The 18,016-nt window shown below is 36.5% G+C and overlaps 5 gene segments (V, D, J or C); all 5 read right to left on the bottom strand.

Annotated features, from left to right (window-relative positions):
* Positions 1–4,197: 4,197 nt before the first annotated feature.
* Positions 4,198–4,648, bottom strand: LOC122966920. The segment is given in 2 exon segments: positions 4,198–4,505; positions 4,600–4,648. Coding segments are annotated over 2 exon segments (357 nt in total).
* A 973-nt stretch (positions 4,649–5,621) lies between these two features.
* LOC122966919 lies at positions 5,622–7,083 on the bottom strand. The segment is given in 2 exon segments: positions 5,622–5,930; positions 6,717–7,083. Coding segments are annotated over 2 exon segments (624 nt in total).
* A 2,784-nt stretch (positions 7,084–9,867) lies between these two features.
* On the bottom strand, positions 9,868–10,323 carry LOC122966498. The segment is given in 2 exon segments: positions 9,868–10,184; positions 10,271–10,323. Coding segments are annotated over 2 exon segments (366 nt in total).
* A 1,030-nt stretch (positions 10,324–11,353) lies between these two features.
* LOC122966537 lies at positions 11,354–11,962 on the bottom strand. The segment is given in 2 exon segments: positions 11,354–11,754; positions 11,845–11,962. Coding segments are annotated over 2 exon segments (348 nt in total).
* A 2,272-nt stretch (positions 11,963–14,234) lies between these two features.
* LOC122966556 lies at positions 14,235–14,663 on the bottom strand (the record flags this gene model as incomplete). The annotated part of the segment is given in 2 exon segments: positions 14,235–14,500; positions 14,595–14,663. Coding segments are annotated over 2 exon segments (315 nt in total), but the record flags the coding sequence as incomplete, so codon positions are not given.
* Between the last annotated feature and the right edge of the window lie 3,353 nt (positions 14,664–18,016).

The following is an 18,016-nucleotide window of genomic DNA, read 5'->3' as shown; positions in this document are numbered from 1 at the left end:
GAATGGATGAGCATACTATTTATTTTACTTCACCTTTGCATAAAACAGGAAATTGTTTTTTAGTAAGCTCTAGTATCATGAAATACTGATAAATATGTTTAATGAAATCTTTGTAGTGAAGAAGAGTCAAGATGAAGTAGGTTTAAAGTCAAACACATTTAAACACCAAACAACTTCTCTGTCAGAGACTAAGCTCTTCTGTCCTCTCACTGACACACAGACACACACTTCACTTCCGTATGAGTCACATTTATTTGCATATTGTTGAATAAACAATTGTATATTTCTTGTTACTTCTGTTTATTACTTTGAGGTGAAACATTCGGTCTTTCCTCATAAGTTTCCAGACTGAATATATACTTAAACATGATATATTGTTAATTTAGTGAACTTATAATGGTGCTATGATTTTGTTTAAAATGACATTTAAAATAGTTTGCCATTTATTAATGTATTAATGTAGAAAAACAAATTGTAGTCTAATATTGCATGGGTCAAGGATAAGATATTACAATAGTTAAATTTGTGTAATAATAAATTAAATATCATCCAATAACAAACAAACAAACAAAAAAGCAAAACAGAAGAAACATTAGATTTCACCATCTGTCTTTGGTCCACGTTATGAATTGTAAATTAAAAATAGACTGAAATTGTTAAAAGGTTATACTTTTGGTGTCTACTTTTTATAAATAATCTCACATGGAAAAGGATATATATCTGTAATTTTAATTAAACATTTATTACTGTATATGTAAATTCATCATTTGCCAAGTATTCTGCAGCTGTGTGGAGGTTTGGAGTTTTACATAAGATACTTTAATTGGTTTCAGTGTTGCAGATGTTTGAAGCCACAGACATTCAGTGAAACTTGGAGTCTCTAGAGAGCTGCTCGCATACTCAAATTCATGAAGAAAGAAAATTAAAATCCTTGTTTAGAAATATCGTTAAAAAGTATCCTCTCTCACAAAACTTTCCTTTAAAAAGCAAATAAAATATCTATGGTTCCAAAATAGATGTTTTGGTGGGAAAGAACGACATTTCTTGAACTAACTGAACTGAAGGACATTAATCATGTGAGATAAAGGGGGTCTGATGAGTGCTGTAGAATTTTGTACAGCTGTTCAACCAACTCAGTCACTGTGAGTCTCGAGCACAATAATAAACAGGTCTTTAACTGACTGAGAGTAGTAGATGTAGCTACTGGTATCACTGATAGTAGCAACCCACTCCAGTCATTTTCCAGCAGCCTGTTTGATCCAAGCATTCCAGTAATGAGCATTAAACCCTGAATATGTGCAGGTCAGTCTGTGAGATTCTCCAGGCCTTTTAACCACTGATTCAGACTCAGTCAGTGTTTGACCCTCAGCACCTACAAAAATGTAAACAGATCATTGGCTATTACAATCACATTGTCTTTATGTGTGTGTGTGTGCTAAGGTGCACTGTCATACTGGTGTACATGTCATTATATATCTGATCTCCTGTTGCCCCCTGCAGGTGTTTGTAAAAACAAAAAGTTGGATGTTTTTTTAAAGGGCCCCAGCTTACTTAAGCCAGTGTGTGTTTTCTTTTGCACAGTAATACACGTCAGAGTCTTCTGGCTTTAAGTTAGACAATCTCAGATGAATCATGCTGTTGCTATCATCTCTGCTTATTTCTACACGTCCACTCAAACTGCTGGCATAAGTGTTTTTACTGGCATCGGAAAAAACAATTCCTATCATTTCCAGTGCTTTTCCTGCAGGTTGTCTGATCCAGAGCATAACACAGCAGCTAAATGTGAAGCCAGATCCCCTGCAGGAGAGACTGAGAGTCTTTTCACTACTGAACTGGAAGGAATGGACTCCATACTCTGACCTGTACAACCTGATGAGATGAAAGGAGAGATGAACCACAGAAGAAAGTGAGACAAACAGTCATCTGGGAAGTTTTCTGGTATCACTGACTGACCATCAGTTGATGTTGTCTGATAAAAGATAAAACAAAAAGAAGCAGGAGAACTCACAGGACAGAGAGAGAGCAACCAGCAGAAGAGTGAGTGTGTTCATCATCCTGAGGCTGGAGATGTGACCTCTGATGCTCCACAAGAACAACAAGACCAGTCAGCAGGACAGAAGTACACTGCACACACTGAAGATTTGCATCAGAGTATCATGGGGAGGGAGTGGCTCATTCACTGGCAGTCTGTTATAGTTTAATTTGATTGTATAATTCTGTTCATTTTTTTCACTGATTGCCCATCAACGTGGGATACAATATCACATTCAACAACTAGAAAAAAAGATAAAGTGAATTTCTGAGCTTCAATATTTGTGAGCTACAAAGCTTTATTTAAGTTCAACAAATCAGCTGAATTGAAGCATCACTTTTCTTTTCTTATTTCAAATATATCCACCATTTTCATCCATGTCTGACAAATCTATCTCTCTATGTTTGTCACTTGCATGAAAAAACAAAACAAAACACTTTATTACAGATGAAAGTACATTATTGTAATACTTGAATATTGCACTCATTGCTCACAACCGGAGTCCTCCACCAGGAAGAAAAAACAGAAAGCTTGGAGGCCTGCAACGTGAGAGCAGTGGGATGCTGATGGATAGGGAGTGACGGGAATATCAACAGACAGCAGAATGATAAGCAATGTGCGATCATTGGATTATTGCCTGTACTGTGGGGGAAACTGAACAATGCATCATCTTATCAGCAACGCCGGAGTGAGAGACTTTTAATGAAAGTGAACTCTACTCCCAGAAGTGAAAAGCTGCCATACATTTTTTATTCATCACTGCGGCTTCACGTCAGATACTGACCCGTCTCATCGTCCTGGTGCTGCTTGTCGCTCTGGGACTGGGTTCAGAGCTGCAGGTCCAGGTCTCTCGATTTCAAGCAGGGAGATGAGACATCTGTTTCTTTTTCACCTGCCCAGAAGATCATTAAAAGCAGCAATCCTGTCATCCACCCCATCATCAACAAAAAGACAAACACCTGAAATAGTTTCTATAGTTAATATCATTACTCAAAATCTCAACTTTGACAAAAAATAAGAGATATGATACGCTGTTTACCATCTGAAAGAATGTCTACAATGCAATTTTCATACTGTACATGCACATAACCTGAAATCAATGACTGTTTGGAAATCTAAAAATTGAATATATATATTTTTAAATAGTCATTTCTTAATAATAGAGTAACATAAAGTTACATAATTGGATAAAATTAGAAATATCTAAGAGATGAAATGAGATGTATTAAAAACATACAATAAATGACAGTTTGGGGAAGATGTGAAACTCGCTGGTTGAGATCAGGCAGCTGAGGGGTGAGTAGAGCAAAGGCTCAGTCACTCTTATGACAAGGTGAGATTTTGGAACCACTAGTAGGAACCAACATGAAGATCTGAAGCAATGATCAGGTTTGAACTGTAGAAAAAACAAACAACTGCCAGCAGCAGTATCAGAACTACAGAGAACTTGGTTGATATTGAAGCTGAACTTCTTTCCTTATTCTGGTAATTTTAATTGTATTGTAATAAAGCAGACTGAAGGTGAAGGCTTCAAGTTTTTTTTTTTACACAGTTTCCAGATTGAGGTGATTTTTTAAATTTTGTATTTGTATTATTATTAGAGATATTTTAAATTAAGAATTCACTAGATTGCTGTTCTAAAATTCAATAGCCTTGTTGTACTGTAGTCTTAATATTATATTAAACACATTGGAGGTTAAAGCCAGTCTAAAATAAAAGAAAATATATTTAAATATAGTTTTACTTTCTTTCTATAGTAGTATGTAATGTAAATAGTATGAAAACCTATTTTTGCATAAAAGACTTTTAATGGTTTCAGTGCTGCAGTTGTTTGGAGTCACAGATGTGGAGCCTCTGGAGATAAACAGCTGCTCAATAACTGAAACCTGTGTGATGATGCACAAAAACTAAATTCTGTTGCTTAGAGGAAAAAATATATATGTTAGTTCACGCATTGATATGATATTTTCTTTAATAATAATCATCACATTTTGCCTTTATCTTTGGTGGTTGGAGTTTGTATGACCAAATTAAAAAAAGTGACAAAAATTGTCAAATTGTAGCTACCTTTTCTTCATATTCTTCATCAGTTAGTCAATATTTGTTGAACTGAAGTTTATTCTGTGTATGTGGTGAGTTTTTGTACAGCGTTCCGCCCTCCTGTGTCACTGTGAGTGTCGAGCACAATAATAAACAGCAGAATCTTCAGTTTTCAGACTGTTCATCTGCAGATACAGCTGCTCTCTGCTGTTGTCTCTGGAGATGGTGAACCGGCCTTGAACTGACTGAGAGTAGTATTTGCTAGTAACATCAATAGTTGCAACCCACTCCAGTCCTTTTCCAGGAGCCTGTCTGATCCAGGCCATGTAGTGGCTGCTGAATGACAATCCAGAGGTTGTACAGGTCAGTTTGTGGGATTCTCCAGGCTTTTTAACTGCTGGTTCAGATTCTGTCAGAGTCTGACCATCAACACCTGTCAAGACAAAAAAGAAAGGAAAATAACCAGTCGCTGTAAGCTGGTAACCGTTTAAAGACAACTTCAACTGACAATATGTGACAATCTTCACCTGCCCAGCAGATAGTTAAAAGCAGCAGTCCTGTCCTATAGTCCATCATGTTAAACTGTGTGTCCACTGTTCTCTGTCATCCTCTCTGCCATCATACAGTATAAGTAGAGGTAGAAGATGTCTAAGTTTTGCATTGACTCCTCCTTACAAACAAGAAACCACTGAAGTGTATTTGAATCTCACCTCTTGTTTGGTGAAAGTACAATGAAGTGTCCACCTAAGTCTGTACATATAAAATATTTCTCATGTGTATTTAATAACTTGGTTATCAACATGATAGCAGCAAAGCACAATTTATGTCATCTGACTAATTATATTTAAATAATAAGCAGTAATCAGTGTAGCAGTTGTGAACAGCACAAGTCGATGAGGCATTGTGATATATTTTTGGTCATTTCTTGGCAGAAAAGTTGGTAACAACATTTTTAGGAACAGAGTATTAATAATTAGGTATTAGGTAAAAATAAATCACTTCTTTCCTTCCATAATATTGCCTCTAGTTTATGCACATAACTGGGAAAATTGTTACAGCCAGTCAGTCCTTGTCTACCCTCTCAAGTTTGGAAACTGGGATGGTAACTATTTTGTACTTCCAGGTTACCCAAAGTATACACATGAGATTCACTTAAGAACCAACAGGACAGTGAACACAGAAAAGTGGAAGATGAACTGTTGTAATTGATGTTTTCCTGTAAAGGACTATTTCCTTTATTTGATCTACTTCATTCTTTAATTATGTTTAATTGTCTTTGGATATTTTGAATTTACCCTTATTTATCCTCTTTTATTTACTTGTCTAAATTAAACCTCATACCAACATATCAGAATGTTCAACATAAATACCTAATATCTCATTTCCATGATTCTGCACCTTATTAAAGTGTGAACTGTGAAATTAAATGTATTTTGTATGTGAAAAAGCGTGGATGTATACTTAATGAAGATTAATCATGCAAAGGTGATCTGCCAGCCCAGTCAGAATGAGTATTGTAGGATTTTGTACAGCTGCTCAACCAACTCAGTCACTGTGAGTATCGAGCACAATAATAAACAGCAGAATCTTCAGTCTTCAGACTGTTCATCTGCAGATACAGCTGCTCTCTGCTGTTGTCTCTGGAGATGGTGAACCGGCCTTGAACTGACTGAGAGTAGTAGATGTAAGCACTGTCATATCTGATATAAGCAACCCACTCCAGTCCTTTTCCAGGAGCCTGTCTGACCCAGTTCATGCTGTAACTACTGAATGTGAATCCAGAGGTTGTACAGGTCAGTTTGTGGGATTCTCCAGGCTTTTTAACTGCTGGTTCAGATTCTGTCAGAGTCTGACCATCAACACCTGAAGGAAAAAGAAAGCAAAAAAGAAAAGACAAAAAACAAAACTATTATTTACTATAAGTTTTTAACTTTCTGAAGATGTCTTCAATTCAAGATCAGTGAAAATCTTCACCTGCCCAGCAGATAGTTAAAAGCAGCAGTCCTGTCCTATAGTCCATCATGTTAAACTGTGTGTCCACTGTTCTCTGTCATCCTCTCTGCAGTCAGATAAGTAGAGGTGGAAGACATCAAGGTTTTGCATTGACTCCTCCTCACAGGGAGGAAACAACTGGGTTGTATTTGGTTCCCATTCCTGTTTACTGTGTGTTGAAACTACAACAAATAATGTAAATTTACAATCTGAGAGTTGTGATTGTAGTGAAATTAATTTCATCCACCAGTGCTCTGAATATGTTTTGGACTGAAGTCACCTCTGATCCATGAAGTTCACTCTCTGATCAAATGTTCCTCAACTTGTTTCCCTTTTTGAACTCATTTCATGAAATGTAAAGTTTGTACTTGTTAATGTGACATTTGCTATTTAAATTATGATTTGACAGTTGAAAGAACTCAGTCTATTTATTTGAATGATGTAAGATCAGAAAGACAATAAAAACTACCAACAAGTTTAAAATATAAAGAAATCTGTTGTGGATATTTTCAAAGTGCTTTTGTAACATGCAGCTCTTCAGAAAACCAAGATGTCACTGTCATCATATGTAGCTACTTGTTGTCTGTGGAGGTTTTTGTGCAGCTGCTTCACTGTCTTCAGTCACTGGGTTTTATCGAGCACAGAAGTAAACAGCAGAATCTTCTGCTGTCAGACTCTTGATCTCGAGGTACTGATTGCTGCTGGACACATCTTGAGTAAAATTGAAATGGCTTTGAAAGGAGCTGGCATAGCTCAGAGTGTTTGTTTCTGTGTTTATCCTCCCAATCCACTCCAGAGCTTTGCCTGGTCTCTGTCTTATCCACTGAATAAAGTAGTCTGTCATGTCAAATCCAGATATGACACATGACATCTTCACTGTCTCTCCAGGTCTTTTCACCGCAGAGGGAGACTGGTCCAGTTTGATCTCACTCTGAACTCCTGTAAGCAAAGAAATGAAGATCATCATCCATCAAACTTGAAAATCACATGTTGAACATTTAAAAAAGAAGTAAAAGAATTGGTTTTCTTACCATGAATAGTAACTACAAACAATAAACTCCAGGCAATTATAATTTTTCATTCTGTAATAAACACTGTGGTTCAGTTCTCTCTGTTCAGATGTATAAAGTTTCCCCAGTTGTTCTGCTGCAAACTATGACAGTTACTGATTATCTGTTTATAAGGAAGGAAGAGTTTGCATAGACCTCCCTCTACAGGTTTAAAAAGGAAATATTCAACACAGATACATTTTCAAAAGGAATATATCTACAACAACAGAGGAAAATGTAAAATATCAAAGTCCTGTCAGCTAGTTTCTGACCTGTTGGAGAAGGTGAACAAAACTTTTAAGTTCAACATTGACAAACTTTAATTCATGGTGTAGCAAGTTACAGCTATATTTCAGTTTGGCCAAATGAAAAAGGAAATCTTCACACTTTATGTGTATTTGTTCCTGCCTTCATAGATATAGAGGTTCTGTGAATTCCATAAATACAAATTGTTATCAACTAAGAAGAGAGCACTATCTTTATTAATGTTCATATTTAAAACATATTTGTGTGTGTTTCAGTCACATGAGTCTCTGGGTATTTGTGCAGGTCTGTTGGTGATTTGTATCACTGTGGGGTGACGTACACAGTAATAAACAGCTGTGTCCTCAGGCTGCAGATTCAGTCCCTTTAATGTCACTGAACTATTAGAGGTGTGTGTGTGATAAAGGAACTTGTTCTTCAGAGCATTATTTTGATAAAAGCTGCCTCCTCCCCACCGATGTATAATCCAGTCCATTGGTTTTCCTTCAGGCTGTCTGATCCAACCTGTTGCATAGCTGTTATCAGTCAGAGAATAACCAGAGACCTGACAGGTGATGGTCAAAGACTGTCCAGGCTGCACAACCGTTGAATCTGGCTGGATGAGATCAATACTGTACACACCTGTGGAAAGAGAAATCAACATTATCTCCATCATTCATCTGACTATTCAGTGTTTCTAATGTGTTTATTAGTGTGAATCCACTGAAAGCTCCTCACAGGATCCAGCTGCCAGCAGCAGCATCAGAGCTGCAGAGAACATGGTTGATGTTGAAGCTGAACTGATGTAAGCTCTTCTGTCCTCTCACTGACACACAAACACACACACACACACACTGATTACATTTTATTTAAATAGGTTCTGTTGAAAATGAAAAGATCAGCATTTCTTCTCAAATCCAGACTGAAGTAGAAAGAAATAATTGAATCAAATAAAGTTATTGTTGAATTAGATTGTTATAAAGAACATTTATATAGACCTGAGTTCATTCATCATTTTAATTTCTAAAAATCACATAAAGATTTTGACAATACTTCAAATTAATGTGAATTTTTTCTGATAGAATTTTTTTACAGCCAAGATTTTACTATTTTAGTTGTAATTTTTGTTGTATTTTATTTCATATTTTCTAAATCTCTGTGAGAAATGAAAATTAAGACAAGAAAGAGAAAGAAAGATTAAAAAATATATATTTTAAAGTAAAGAAAAATTAAATGTCAGCAATCCACAAATATTTTACTGTGTGTCTGTATGTACAGTATATATCTATTTAATTACCGCAGTGAAGTGACAGGGGAAATACTCAAATAGCATGAAGACTTGAGTTTGTTCTGGTTAGATGGAGCTTTGGAGCATTGAATACAAAAGTTTGAATGTTTTCAGTTTTTGAAGATGTTTGAAGTCACAGACATGTAGCTCAGACAAACTTGGAGACTCTGAACAGATGTTCAGGAACTGAAACCTGTGTGATGATCTGCATAAAACTATTTGTTTCCCTTAAAAGATAATTATAAAAGATAATTATATTAGTTTAAAACAATCTTTAGTGGGGTGTCTGTGAGATAAGCTGACGATGTTGACAGTTTAATGTTGTTGCTGAAGTAGTTTGAAACTTCATTGATACCATACAAAACATCCTGTTTTATATTCATTGAGTATTGAAGCTTTGATTTCATAATAATTTTGCAAACTGAGAAAAGCTGAAATAATCAGACTGTTAATAATTAACTCTCAGGTTAAACATTTAGACAAAACATTTAACTGCACAACTAATGTTTTAATTCAGTGATCATCTTATCTTTTAAGCTAAGGGTGTAAAACACATTCAAAATATAAAAATAAAAAAATAAAAAAATAAATAAAATAAAATAAAACTCTGTCTCTCACCCTGGTTCCAAACCAGAGATCCCCCACAACACTGCAGCTTTCCATTTCTTTTCTTCTCTGTTTTTTCTTCTTTCTTTCTCTTTCTTCTTCTCTTTCGTTCTCTCTGCTCTCTTCCCTCTATATCCTTATGCACTAACACTAACACACACACACACACACACACACACACACACACTGCACTCAATTTGTGTTATTCACACTCTGCACTAAATAAAGGGGAAAAAAAACAAACAAAAAACTTTTCTGTCTTGTTCAAATACTGAGTCCAGAAACTGTAACTGATTGTAATCTTGTGTCAGACATCTTAATTTAAGCTCTTTGGTAATAATGAAGACAGTTCTGTCTATTAATATGATTTACATATCCAAGTGATATACTTCTCTTATTAGAAATATTGTTTTCTCTTGTAAAATGTATCTTTAAGGCCCAAAAAATATCACATTGTTCTCCAAAGATGGATAGGAGTAGAGGAATTACAAAATTTTCTTGAACTACTTAAACTGAAGACATTAATCATATGAGATAGTTGTTGTGATCTATCATCCTAGTAAGGAGAACTATTGAGAACTATTGTAGGATTTTGTACAGCTGCTCAACCAACTCAGTCACTGTGAGTCTCGAGCACAATAATAAACAGCAGAATCTTCAGTCTTCAGACTGTTCATCTGCAGATACACCTGCTGTCTGCTGTTGTCTCTGGAGATGGTGAACCGGCCTTGAACTGACTGAGAGTAGTATTGAGTGCTACCACTTGGTTTACTGATGAATGCAACCCACTCCAGTCCTTTTCCAGGAGCCTGTCTGACCCAGTTCATCCTGAAATCACTGAATGTGAATCCAGAAGCTGTACAGGTCAATCTGTGGGATTCTCCAGGCTTTTTAATCACTGGATCAGATTCTGTCAGAGTCTGACCATCAACACCTGTCAAGACAAAAATAAATTAATTACATGTATTAAGCTTATAACTTGATTTGGTGAAGTTAAAATGAAAACTTAAAAGTCTTTACCTGCCCAGCAGATAGTTAAAAGCAGCAGTCCTGTCCTATAGTCCATCATGTTAAACTGTGTGTCCACTGTTCTCTGTCATCCTCTCTGCAGTCAGATAAGTAGAGGTGGAGGACATCTAAAGTTTTGCATTGACTCCTCCTCACAGGGAGGAAACAACTGGATTGCAATTTACTCTCAGTTATTGAAATGCAGGAATTACCGATCTTATTTGTGTAACATTAATTGATAAAGCATATTATAATGTGTAAGTGTGCAATCCAACACATATACTATTCCAAGCTCATCAGTGGATTCACAGAGGCTGTTTAACTATTGAACTCCAAGCAAACTTCTACCAATTCACATTTGTTGCATTTCATATTAACAGAAAAGAAAATGTTAACAGATAATTATTGAGGAATATCCTACTACAATTACTGTCAGTAGCAGAAACATCAGAGGACTGCAACATACATATTAAAATGTGATTATATACAGGAACATTTCAGTGTACATACGGTACATGAAAGGCAAAGAGCAGTGAAGGCAGCTGTGACTGAGCAAAGATGGCAATGAGTGATATTAACTGATATAAATGATAATTGAAGGAATGAACATGGAAGGAGTATCAGATACCACTGAAGTCACTGTGATCATGACCAATAATGAAATCAATCTGTTGTGAGTTGTTTTTTTATGTTGCTTTTGTCGCACTACTTCATGCAACACTGTTTTTGTAATATTTTGGTTTGAGGAAATTCCTTATTGAAACTGAGGGTTTAGGGATGAATGGTGTTGTATGCTGTACAGACTGAAAAGGACTTTGAGGAAATTATATAATTTGTCATTTTGTTTGGCTATATAAATAAAATAAAATAGTTTTTTTTCTGCTGTGTGTTTGTTTTTCTCGGTTGTTGGTCAGCTACAAGTAGAAAAATGAGTATTAGTATTAGTGTTATTTTGAGATATTGACATGTTTAATGACATTTAAAGATCTGCTCCCATCAGATGACTAAATGTTTCAGGATAAAGTGTCTCAACACAATGACAAATTATTTTGTATCGATGAAATGTGTTTCATTGTTAATTATTGGTCATCATTCAAAAGGAAATTTGTTTCAAAGCCCTGACATGCTTCAGTGCTTCTCATACAGTGTTTAGTGTTTTTCAGTTTTTGTACAGCTTTGTAGGCTCCTGTGTCACTGTGGCTCTCGTGCGCAGTAATAAACAGCAGAATCTTCTGGTTTCAGACTCTTCACCTCCAAGTACACAACATTTCTGGAAGTATCTTTAGTGATGGAAAATTGGCCTTGGAGACCTTGGGCAAATATTGTGCCAGTTCCGCTATCAATGCGTCCGATCCATTCCAGTCCTTTCCCTGATTTCTGACGAATCCAGTGCAGCCAAGCTAGAGGAAGTCCTTCCACTTTACAGGACAGAGTGACTGACTCTGCAGGTCTGTTGACCACTGGCTCTGAGGAGGTGAGGGACTGACCCTGAGCAGCTGAAACAGACACAGAGTTTAGATGACAGGAAGCCAGCAGTCATTCAAAGCTCCCTTTCTCTTCTTCTGCTGGATACTGACTTCACTCACCTGAAATGAGAGCCAAGAGGAAGAAGCTTTGTACAACTGTCATGATGGGACCTTGGCTGAGTCTGCAACTGCAAAGGCTGATGTGAAGGATATATTGTGCAGGCAGAATGGGTGGAGATTGTGTGACAGTGACTGAATTTGCATTTTTACCAGTCTGAGGTTTCGGAGACACAATGCTAAAAGGTAAGAGACACAAAGACTAAAATTCAATGAGGAGATGAGCAGTGTTGGACGCAACAGAAGAATCAGTCAGGCACAAACAATTCTAGATCAGTTCATCATTCATTTCAGATCAGTGAGAAAAGTGGACCTGAGTCTCATTACAGTGACAGATGAGAGAGAAACTTGATAGTGACTGCCCTCCTGTGGTATTTTTAAGAAGTGCAAATGTTATTTTTCACTCTCATGATTTTAGATTCCCAAAACTTCAAGCTACAAGCAAATGGACGGTACGCAACAGAAGAATCAATCAGGCACAAACATTTCAGTAACGATTTGCAACATTTTACAGCCAACTCTGAATGAATGGATGTCAGAGAGTTTTCCAAAACAAACTAGAAATTGTTTGCTCAAAGCTGCATTATTATAACACAAAAAACCTTTGCACAAAAATAATCAACATGACATTCTGATAAATATTAAATAATAGTAATAATATAAAATAAATAGTCCTTGTTGAAGCATACAAGGTGATTTTTAAACTGTACTTACATGAGTTATCAACTGAAAATACAACACTGAAGTCTGGATGAAATTTCACAACTGTGGCAAGAGAAATCAACATTATCTCAACATTATTTCTACTGTGTTTATTAGTGTGAATCCACTGAAAGCTCCTCACAGGATCCAGCTGCCAGCAGCAGCATCAGAGCTGCAGAGAACATGGTTGATGTTGAAGCTGAACTGATGTGAGCTCTTCTGTCCTCTCACTGACACATACTTCCTTATGAGTAACATTTCTGTGCATATTGTTGAATAAACTATTATCTATTTCTTGTTACTTTTATTTATCACTTTTAGGTGAAGAGTTCAGTCTTTCTTCTTTCTCGAGTTTTCAGACTGAATATGTACTTAAACATGATATATGGTTAATTTAGTGAACTTGTGAATGGTGCAATGATTTTGTTTGACATGACATTTAAAATAATTTACCCTCTATCAATGTATTAATGTAGACAAATTAAGTTTATTCTAATACTGAGTGTTTCAAGGATAAGATACAATAATTTAATTTGTGTAATAATGGATGAAAACATTAACAAAATGTTTTGAAAATATGTCTTTGGTGACTCTACTGTGAATGAACTGTGAATTAAAAATAGTCTGACAAGATATTTTTATCTACTTTTAATTTAAAATTACTGTATTTGTTTCTTTACTTGTATACTTAAATTCATCATTTGCCAACAGAAAGTGAAGTGATAACAAAATCATGTAACATTATGAGTTTTCTTCAGCTGTGTGGAGGTTTGGAGTGTCACATAAAATACTTTTATTGGTTTCAGTGTTGCAGATGTTTGAAGCCACAGACATTCAGTGAAACTTGGAGTCTCTAGAGAGCTGCTCAGATACTGAAATTCATATTAAAACATAGTTAATTGCTTTAGGTAAGAAGATAATTAAAACTTTTGAACTTAAACTAAACTACTTTTAAAACCCAATTAAACTATCACTGGTTCCAAAAAGATCTTTTGGTGTGAAGGAAATTTCTTTCATCATTGTCGTCTTCTTGAACTACTTGAACTGAGGACATTAATCATGTGAGGTAATGGGGGACTAATGGATCCTCCTGTATGTGAACATTGCTGGGAAAACTGTTATAGCCAGTTAATCCTTATGTTCCCTCTCAAGTTTGGACTTTATTTTCTTTTCTTTTTTTTTTTTTTTTAATTGTTTACTTTTTACTTTTCCTTAGTTACCCAAAATATTCACTTAAGTGCCAACATGACAGTGAACACAGAAAAGCAGAAGATGCATTGTTGAAAGATATATTTAAAGGACTAGTTTTCTTTGTTTGATCTACTTTATTATTTATTATGTTTTATTGGCTTTGGATATTTTGAAAATTCGTCATGTTATTAATCCTTGTTTATTTACTTGTCTAAATTAAACCTCCAATATATCAGAATGTTCCACACAAATACCTAATATCTCATTTTCATGATTCAGCACCTTTAACACAGTTCACACCTGTGTTAAAGTGTGAACTGTGAAATGAAATGTATTTTGTACATGAAAAAGCATGAACGTATACTTCATAAAAATTAATCATGCAAAGTAGTTTATCAGCCCAGAGATGATGAGTATGATTTTGTACAGCTGCTCAACTAACTCCAGTCACTGTGAGTCTCGAGCACAATAATAATAATAGCAGAATCTTCAGTCTTCAGACTGTTCATCTGCAGATACAGCTGCTCTCTGCTGTTGTCTCTGGAGATGGTGAACCGGCCTTGAACTGACTGAGAGAAGGATTTGCTACTACCACCACCATAACTGATATAAGCAATCCACTCCAGTCCTTTTCCAGGAGCCTGTCTGACCCAGTTCATGTTGTAGCTACTGAATGTGAATCCAGATGTTGTACAGGTCAGTTTGTGGGATTCTCCAGGCTTTTTAACTGCTGGTTCAGATTCTGTCAGAGTCTGACCATCAACACCTGTCAAGATAAAAAAGGAAACAGTTATTTGTTGTAACTTTTTTGTGTTACTTTTTGAAGACATCTTCAACTCAAGATCAGTGAAAATCTTCACCTGTCCAGCAGATGGTTAAAAGCGGCAGTCCTGTCCTATAGTCCATCATGTTAAACTGTGTGTCCACTGTTCTCTGTTATCCTCTGCAGTCAGATAAGTAGAGGTGGAAGACATCAAGGTTTTGCCTTGACTCCTCCTCACAGGGAGGAAACAACTTAAGTGTTCTTGATTCCGAATTTGGTGAAACTACATTACATATTTACAGACCAGGAGGTATCAGTCTAAATCTATACATTTCAAAATACTGTGGCATGTTTTAAATTGAGTAACTTGGTTATCAACATTACCGCAACAGTAGTTTAGGCACAACTGCAATAGCTTCCCGTATATAAACGTTACTGGCTAAATTGTCAAAACCAGGTATTCATAAATTCTTGCAAGAGAATTCCCAGTAAGCATTGTAAGATTACTTGACAAACTCAAAAGAAGTGTCAAGAGACTCTACTTAAATAACCTGGATCAGTCGTATAGCAGCTGGTGAATAATCAGAAATGTTTAACCAGATCTACTGATATATTTAAAGTGATCTGCCTCCTTAAGAGGACTAAATGTTTCATGTTTTATTGTCGGCCATCGTTCAATGGGAATTTTATTTTAAAGCCCTGACATGCTTCAGTACTTCTTTCATTTTTTGTACAGCTTTGTAGTCTCCTGTGTCACTGTGGCTCTCGTGTGCAGTAATAAAGAGCAAAGTCTCCTGGTTTCAGACTCTTCACCTCTAAGTACAAAACATTTCTGGAAGTATCCTTAGTGATAGAAAACTGGCCTCAGAGACTTTGGGCAAATATTGTGCCAGTTCCGCTATCAATGTGTCCGATCCATTCCAGTCCTTTCCCTGATTTCTGACGAATCCAGTGCAGCCAAGCTAGAGGAAGTCCTTCCACTTTACAGGACAGAGTGACTGACTCTCCAGGTCTGTTGACCACTGGCTCTGAGGAGGTGAGGGACTGACCCTGAGCAGCTGAAACAGACACAGAGTTTAGATGACAGGAAGCCAGCAGTCATTCAAAGCTCAAGACTTCACTCACCTGAAATGAGAGCCAAGAGGAAGAAGCTTTGTACAACTGTCATTTTTTTGTTATCAATGGTTTTTTGTTCCAAAGAAAAAACATAACAGATTTTGTTACAATAACAACACAAAATAACAAAGTATAATAACATAATATATCCCACTATAACGAGAAGGGGGCAACAGTTTCGAAACATTCCAGTTAAGTCCTCTAGTAATAATGATCTGTCAAATCACAATTGACAACCGGGCACACAATTCCTAGGGATTTTTCAAGCAATTAAGATAAACTAAAGTTGTGTTCATTTTCTCAAATGAGCAGATTGAATACAAACCTTCATAATTCATGATAATAAACTGTTAGAAGATACCGATACCCTTCAACTTAACAGTTAGGAAATTGCTTGAACATTTACTGAAGTAATACTTATTCAATTAGTTTAGGGATTTGCGTCCAGAGATAATAGTTTTAATCACTGCCCATCAATACTACCAAATTTCTCTAGAATATTTATAGATAGGGAGCGTTTCAGAACAATTGAAGAACCACGGGTCTTACAAACAAAAGAGGCTGAGGAAGCCACATAATAAAATCTATCTGCAAACCGATGTACGTCGGCCGCTATCAGATGAGACTCTTGTATGAAAGCTATATCAATATGCTTCCTATGGAGAAGGTCTAAATAAGCAGAGCGTTTTTATATTCCAGCTGGCTAACTGTAAAGTAGTCATGGGGATACTAACTTAAGTTGAACAGAAGTAAAGAACAATGTAAGACATCCCCATTCTAAACAAATAAGTAACATACACAAAAGTCCAGTCACCTGAGTATCGTTGTAATAATGAGACAGATAAGAACTATAACCCTCCCAGCCCTGGGCGCCACATTGCCCAAAAAAGTCCCTTAGCGGGGAGTACCCAAAAAGAAAATCAAAAATAAAATAAACAGACCTTATCCCCATGGCAAAAAAAACAGAAAAAAAGAGAAAAAATTTGGTAGACACCTGACACTGAGAAAGGGGGCTACTATTCCCGGCGCAACAGCCCATTCCATTAAAAGCCAGACGTGGTTGTCAAATAGGCCGTGATGGATAACCCCCTAATAGATATTAGTGCTGTTGTTTTGCATAGGCAAATTGCTTTACATGAACAGCATATGAAAAAAGGAGGGAAAAAAAGAAAAGAAAATGTGATGGAGTAAGCTACAATATTAATAGCATCTCAGAAAATAACAAATTGCCTATATAAACATAAAACATCTTCCCATAAAAAGGGACTTGTAAATAATGAAATGAAAATAGCAAATACCAGACAATGGGTTTCTTCACAGGGATAGTTCTGTGGACTGGCTCTCATGCGATCCTCCAACATAAGCAGTCAAAATTGACCATAGATGTCACACGATCAAGTACTGAATGTTTTTTCCAAGGGCCATATAAGCGCCCACCATTGAAGAATCCTGAGCTTTTAGAAAGTCTTCTGCATCTGTGTGAGAATCAAAGATGCGATGTAGGGAGCCGCGGATCAGTTTGAACCTAGCTGGATAGAGGAGAAAGGTTTGAAAACCTTAGCGTTGCCAGTAGCAGGAGCGAAACATCTGCGCCGGTCATTGGTGTGGCGGCTGTGGTCCGCAGTGAAGCGAATATCTTTACCACCAAGAATGAGCTGAGTATGTCTTGCTGCTGTGAGGATCCTGTCTCGGTCTGTGAAACACAGGAGCTTGCATATGATAGTGCGAGGGCCGTCCAAGTTGACCTTGCTGGATTGGGGGATACGATGTGATCTCATAATCTCAACAGTTTGCTCACCCAGACTGGGGAACCATTTAGGAAGATTAGAAGAAATGAACTGAATAGCATTAGCACCTTCGGCTCCCTCAGGTATCCCCAGAATACGTAGATTATCTCGCCGGCTCCGATCTTCTAGGTCTGCTAGCTTGGCCTCAAAGCTCTGCCAGTTAGCACTGTTAAGCTTTGTATCTTCTTCAGTTACTGTCATTCTTTTGGAATCGTTGCACTCCGCACGGAATTTCTGTATATCCTTAGTACAGGTGGTCAGGTCGGCCTTGATATCATCGAGCTTTTCGTTCAGGCTGGAGAGCTGGGATTCGAAGCGTTGTTTCTCCATAGCTGCTGCAATCATTTCTGCTAACTCACTGCTAGTGTGATAAGTTAAAAGAATGATGCACTAAAAGGGCCATACAAGCTTAAAAAGGACAGTACACTTAAAATGCTGTGATAAGGTTAAAAAGATCATAGTCATGAGAAACAATTTATAAGATGTGTTTAAAATGGGTTAAAAAAAAGTAGGAATTCATTATGTCAAAAGAGGTTAAAATTTTAAAAGGTCTTTAATTAATTCATTGTTGTTGTTGTTTATTGTCAGAGGTTCAGCTATAATGGTATTATCAGTG

This window comes from Thunnus albacares, chromosome 17 (assembly GCF_914725855.1).
Source record: "Thunnus albacares chromosome 17, fThuAlb1.1, whole genome shotgun sequence".
In the NCBI taxonomy this organism is placed as follows: Eukaryota; Metazoa; Chordata; class Actinopteri; order Scombriformes; family Scombridae; genus Thunnus; species Thunnus albacares.
This window is presented reverse-complemented; position numbering and strand designations above follow the sequence as displayed.